Below are 6,599 nucleotides of genomic sequence, written 5' to 3' on the forward strand. Positions count from 1 at the left end.
AAATTCTCTCGCGAATTTGGTTTAGCTATCTATTGGTATTTTCAAATAGACTTAAATTATGAATGTTTATAAGGATGATGTTGGGACAGCCTGAGAGCTGCTTTTAATTTGGTCATGGTACTTTTGAATGACAATTGCTTGGTTTGTGGCATAAAAAATGCCTGGCTAGTATATTTTACAAACAGTTCCTTTCAATTTTTTTTTTAAAATACTGTTGCAATTTTGTCCAAATTCGTTACCGTTTAAAATTACATCAGCCATAAAATATTGCAGTCGGTTCAAATTTTGTTGCAATATTTGTTAAATTTGACCTAAAATTCATTACAATAGGACCAGTTAATGTTGCCTTAAGCTGGTTATTTAGCAGACAAAAACATCTATTGCAATGATTTTACTGTGTTGTTGTAAAAAATATTTTGTTGCTAAATATTGTCTACTGCAATGAGGTTGTGTTGTTGCTATACATGGCTCAAAACGTTGTTATAGGACCCCTATTGCATCACCACCGGATGCAACACCAAAATTTTCCATATTTGTTGCCATACTTTCTACTGCAACATAAAAAGCCCTTTAGGCAATAAATTTTTGCTGTTGCTATATGCATTCTATGGTGTAGTGTAACTCTCCCTCCCACCAACTATTGGCCCAATTTTGTTCTGAAAAAACAGCTCAGCCCAACATGTTTTTTGCTTAAATTTAAATTATTAGTTTCTCTTTTTTCTAATAAATATTATTTTAAATATTTAATTATGAGAAATAAATAAATTAAATAAAAACAATATATAAATATTTTAAAATGATATATAATATATAATGATTTGTTAAGTTTTATAAATCAATATAATATTGTAAATCACGTAACTAATATTATTAACTTCTAAAAATATATAAAATATATATTTCAATTATTATATCATTTCTATGTAAATAATTATTAATTAGTTAAATTAAAAAATCATCGTTAATCATCTATGTCATTTTGGTAACACATTTTGACTATACCGCAACATCAAAAAATAGGGGTTGAGATAGGCATGAGTTTAGAAGGCTATTATTACACTTTTGTTTGCAACCCTAGTGTGAACGGTTACGGAATCCAATCTATGGCGAAGTGACAATACTCAAAATAACCCATAGCATTGATAACACTCATTTTAAATTTTGCGTTTACACTACGGCATAAACGGCCTTCTACCACATAATTACGTGATGTTGCCGTAGATAATGTTACAGTAGCTATATGATAATGTACCATACTGCAACATATTTTAATTATGTTAGCATAGGTCTCGTAAAGTGTTGCCAATACATATATTAATAAAAATATTCATTTTTTATTAAAAATAAATAAGTAAATGCTGATGTGGCAGAGCTGGGTCCCCAAACTGCTAACGTGACAGGTGGGTCCCCATGTGGGCCTCACCCTGTTGACGTCGCAGTGGGACCCTACTGATGTGGCAGGGGGTCCCCCATGTGGGCCCCACTCTGCTGACGTGGCAGAAATTTTGCACTACCAAGGATTTGAACCCAAGACCTCCTACAGAACAAAGTTGAGTGCAAACCACTACACCAAGGAAGACAATGTGTTTTATTCCACATTATTTAAATATAACCTTATAGAAATAATTCATTTCTACTTAAATTAAAGGCTCTTTTAACTCCTTTAATTTTTTTAAAATAAAATTTTCGACGATCCTTCCGTACGGATGTTAAAAACAATCGATTTTAGGTGTGTACCATCATTATTATAATTTTTTTAATATTTATTTTACAAGATTTTATATCAGTCAAAGTAGTCAAAATAGACCAAGCCTTGTTTGCGCTACTGTCCCGAATGAAGTATCGATGCTTTTAAAATAAAATTTCGACGATCCGTCCGTACGAATGTTAAAAACAATCGATTTTAGGCGTGTACCATCATTATTATGTTTTTTATTTTTATTTTGCGAGATTTTATATCAGTCAAAGTAGTCATAATAGACCAAGGCCTGTTTGCGCTGCTATCCCGAATGAAGTATCGATGCTTTTAAAATAAAATTTCGACGATCCGTCCGTACGGATGTTAAAAACAATCGATTTTAGGTACGTACCATCATTATTAGCTTTTTTTATATTTATTTTGCGAGATTTTATATCAGTCAAAGCAGTCATAATAGACCAAGGCCTGTTTACGCTGCTGTCCCGAATGAAGTATCGATGCTTTTAAAATAAAATTTTGACGATCCATCCGTACGGATGTTAAAAACAATTAATTTTAGGAGTGTACCATCATTATTAAGTTTTTTTATATTTATTTTGCGAGATTTTATATCAGTCAAAGCAGTCATAATAGACCAAGGCCTGTTTGCGCTACTGTCCCGAATGAAGTATCGATGCTTTTAAAATAAAATTTCGATGATCCGTCCGTACGGATGTTAAAAACAATCGATTTTAGGCGCGTACCATCATTATTAAGTTTTTTTATATTTAGTCTGCGAGAATTATATCAGTCAAAGCAGTCTGAATAGACCAAACCCTGTTTGCGCTACTATCGATTTTAGGGGTATACCATCATTATCATAATATAACAGTCAAAATAGAGTAACCTCCACAGTGCACTATTTTTTAAATCTGTTATTGATTTTGATTTTAATTATGATATTAATTTTGATTTATGAAAATATCCATAAATATGACAACTTTTTTTTTTTCTTTCATGTTTTCTTTTTAAACAAAAAATAATATGTTTAAAAAAACTTATACTTTTTAAAATTGTAAGAATAAATCTAAATTCATATATTTAGATGAAAAATGGAAGATATTCATTTTATTTACATGTAAGTAGCGATTTCTAAAAATATTAAAAATAAATTAATAAATAACATTTTTATGAGCTTTGATTTTTTTTTTCTGAATCAAGCAAAAACAATACATACTCGGCCTTTGAACAGAAAAATCAAAATCTAACAAAAAGACCTAATCTAACGATTCTAATATGTGCCAGCTCATCGATCCGTGTGAAACAAACACATCTTGTGGTATATACAGATTCACAAATCAATCTATCTCTCTCTCTCTTTTCCCCCAATTCTCAAACCCTAAATTCCCAAAGCAGCAAAGAAGTCCGCCGAGAAGAAGATAGTAGCCGAGAAAACTCAGGCGGAGAAGACCAAGGACAAAACCTGGAGTTTCGAGGAGCTATACGCAAAGGCGAGTTCGAGTTCCTGGACCTTTGGTGGTGGCATCAGCGAATTCTAGTAGCTCAAATGGAAAACCTGGAGACCGAAACGCTACGGTGTTGATGGAGAGTACTTTAAAGGAAATGAGAGATGCTGCTCCGATGAGCAATGCGGACTCTAAGACTACAGGTCTAAGCATTCTGAGACGGAGCAGCGGAGACGAAGCAAGATTAACGAGAGGCAAGGTTCTTTTTGAGGTGTCATTTTGTTATTTTTTTCGTATTGATGATAGTGTTTTTGTGGTAATTTAAATTGTGGTTTAATTCCAGGATTCTAAAGAGGTTTAGGTAATTATAATCTCACCTTTGGTGTTCTACATGTTTCTTACTTTACTTTTCTACAATCTTCCCCCATCCAACTACTAGAGGAACGTCAATTGATTATACCTTTCACCTTACTCTGGAATTCAATTCTTGGTTTGATCACCGTTAATATACTTGGTTTCGCAAACATGACACTTTGACCTGACTTTAGGTATACGTGTATAGTATACATTCACCTTATGTACCATCCTATAGCTTCTGCAGGCCTTCATCAAAATCAAGTGAAAAATTAGAACTTGATCACATCTGGTTCTATATATAATTTTAATTAGCCAACATCAAGAATCAAGATTAAATATGGGTAATTGTTGGGTTTCTTCTGCTTCTTCTTCTGTCAATCAGACTCCATATTCCACAGGCCCCATCAGCTCAGGTACCACACAGTTATTCTCTCTGACTTTCTTTTGGCAAATCCATACATGTCTGATGATTCTTATAACAATCTCATAATTATGTAACTCTTGTTTAGTTGTAAAGTCTCTGTCTTTTTTACTTTGGTGTTGATCTTGATCATATTTGGAAGTGTTATAACAATTTAAGATTCTGAATTACAACATGTTAATATGTAATCAACTTTGTTCATTAGATTCTAGTTGATGATGATTAGATTCCATGGATTTTTCTTGATTTGCTGTAAATTTTATATTTTAGGAGGTATATCACAGACAATCAGCAACACAACATCTTCGGGAGGCATCAATGTTTCTGGGAATAGCTAGTTCTCGGCATCAAGCGGAGGGTCAGAGGTGTGTCCTAGTGGTCAGATATTGCCAACTCCTAATTTGAAGGTGTTCACTTAGGCAGAACTAAAGATTGCAAGTTAAATCACTTCTTCCACTTCTGCAACAGTATCAACGAGAGCGTCGAGATCCGTATGATTACATTCTTGTTTTTGTTACTACATTATACTCCCTCTGTCCCATCTTAACTGATGTTTGACTCTCCGATACACATATTAAGGTGATAAAAAGTGAAAATTAATTAAAATGAGGGGGAGGGAGTATCTAGTACTGATCTTGTCCAGCCCACTAATAGTCATAATATGCAATTTCCTGTTAGATCTTTCTCGTTGCCAGAATTTAGGGACGAGGTTCAAGAAGTTGTCAGGCCAATCCTCAATGCTTACTATAAAGTAAGTCTTACGTTCTTATTAGAAGTTGGGTAGATATTCACATTTTGTCGATTTGTAATCTTGGGTGCACTTATATAATATTTGTTCCCTTACAAAATAAATAAATGTAATATTTGTTTTTATATATAAAGTGGATAAGGACTGCATTTCTAACATTAATTAGCAACTTTTGCCCTTAATTTTATTCATATATTATTATATCTGTAAAAGCACATGTCTGGACATGTGTATATCATACCTATAGTGAACTTTACTTTACAGGGAGATGTCAAATTTCTGAAGAAGTATTGTATCCCTGAAGTAATTGAACGGTGTAGTGCAGAACACAAGGTTTATGCAAGCCAAAATATTGTAGTTGATAAAAAGGTAAAATAGATCAAATCCAGATGGATTCTCTTGCTTTGGATAGTGTTTTCTTTTCATGTGGTCTGATTTACTTGGTAATTCTTAAGCAGTTTTTTTTTAAATGGTCAAATCTTTTGGGTTTTTATTTCCGCATTATTTACATGTCTTTATTCTGAGTTGCGTAATCATTTCTTATCTTAGCTGAATACATATGTGAAATTTCTGTGATGTAATACTTCTATGAATAAAGCATGAGTATTGTTTTCACACCTTTCTCATCCAAATCTTGTTAAACTGGTGGGACAATCTCATTGTCTTCTATACTGCAAGAAAGGCGGTAGTAAGTCGGCCTTTGTGTCTTTAACCAGAGTCTGACAATCTCATTGTCTTCTATACTGAGCAGGAGGATGCTCTGTGCTGCCACTTCCATGGGAAATACGCTTAAAGATTCTGATTGGAGCTGCTAGAGGTTTGGCATTCTTACACGCAGCAAAAAAAAAAGATAATATATAGAGACTTCAAAGCCTCGAATATTTTACTGGATGGGGTAAGTATAACTAGTACAGTAGGTTGGTTTGTCCGTGCCAACAAGGGCATAGCCAGTAAAACCAATTACTCGGGTCAAAAAGTCAGAAAATAAATTCAAGTATATTTAAATAATTAATATATAGATATAATTGCAAGACAAATTGTAATATTAATAATATATAACTAAGTACATCAGTTCCATAATTATATTACAAGCAACAGAATGACAAGTTCAAATTAGGGAGAGTGACTACATAATAACATCCATAATATTTCATTTATCTTGCGAATACAGAATTAGCTAAGCAAGTTACTTTATTAGCATAAACAGATCAATTTGTCTGGGAATCCTGATTACTTTAGATTGTGACTTTTTGCCATATTTGAATATTAGAATCCTGATTAGTTTTTTTACAGTCATTCACCTTAACTGTTTTTTTCCGATAGTTCCTATAGTTTGCGTATTATTGTTTTATGTCATACAACATAGCTAATCAAGTCAGTAACTAATGTCAGTAATCAATTTCAGCATTGTAAGCAGGAATTCCAGTGTGCTCAATTGAAAAAAATATCAGAACCAATTGAACATGCTTTAAAGAGACAACAGCGTGGATTGGATCCTGATTCTGATAATCTATCAATTATCATTGAGTCGCTTAGTTTGACAGCTGACCTGAAAGAGAGTATTGCATTAGAAAAGGAAAGGATGAGAGCTGTGACTAATAAAAGCCAAGGGGATATAGATCTTACTAACCAGCTGGTTCGTGGCAGAGCAGTAACAAGATTCTACAGAAATGGGTAAAATGAACGTCAAATTTGTTAGCACAGCTGAAGAATCTGAAATATATGCTCTCTCTTTTCCGTGTTGCTTAAGTAGCTGCCAGATTAATTAGTTAAGTTAATTGTGATTCCTGTATAATAGACTTGTAATCTTTGTAGATTAGTAGATTAGTTCATCAGGTGATATTAATTAGTTCATCAGGTGATATTGTATTGTGTTTCTATTGACTTTGATTGAAAAAAAAGTTCTATATAGAACTGGGATTTAATGTA

The 6,599-nt window shown here is 33.0% G+C and overlaps 1 protein-coding gene across 8 annotated transcripts; it reads left to right on the plus strand.

Moving 5' to 3' along the window:
* The first annotated feature begins 3,000 nt into the window (after positions 1–3,000).
* LOC141697574 (mitochondrial import inner membrane translocase subunit TIM44-2-like) lies at positions 3,001–6,599 on the plus strand. Of its 8 annotated transcripts, none has more exons than XR_012564776.1 (6): positions 3,001–3,415; positions 4,193–4,413; positions 4,601–4,673; positions 4,935–5,039; positions 5,422–5,565; positions 6,076–6,599. XR_012564776.1 is itself a non-coding variant. In XM_074502010.1 (5 exons), the coding sequence occupies exons 2-4, from the start codon at positions 4,584–4,586 to the stop codon at positions 5,461–5,463; spliced, it is 237 nt and encodes a 78-aa protein (XP_074358111.1). In that variant the 5' UTR covers positions 3,002–3,398; positions 4,193–4,583; the 3' UTR covers positions 5,464–5,487; positions 6,076–6,599. The 8 variants fall into 8 exon arrangements, 2 of the variants coding, with proteins under 2 accessions (XP_074358111.1, XP_074358110.1); XR_012564775.1 differs by having other exon boundaries at positions 3,001–3,403; XR_012564777.1 differs by having other exon boundaries at positions 3,003–3,398; positions 4,918–5,039.

This window comes from Apium graveolens, chromosome 11, assembly GCF_009905375.1.
Source record: "Apium graveolens cultivar Ventura chromosome 11, ASM990537v1, whole genome shotgun sequence".
In the NCBI taxonomy this organism is placed as follows: domain Eukaryota; kingdom Viridiplantae; phylum Streptophyta; class Magnoliopsida; order Apiales; family Apiaceae; genus Apium; species Apium graveolens.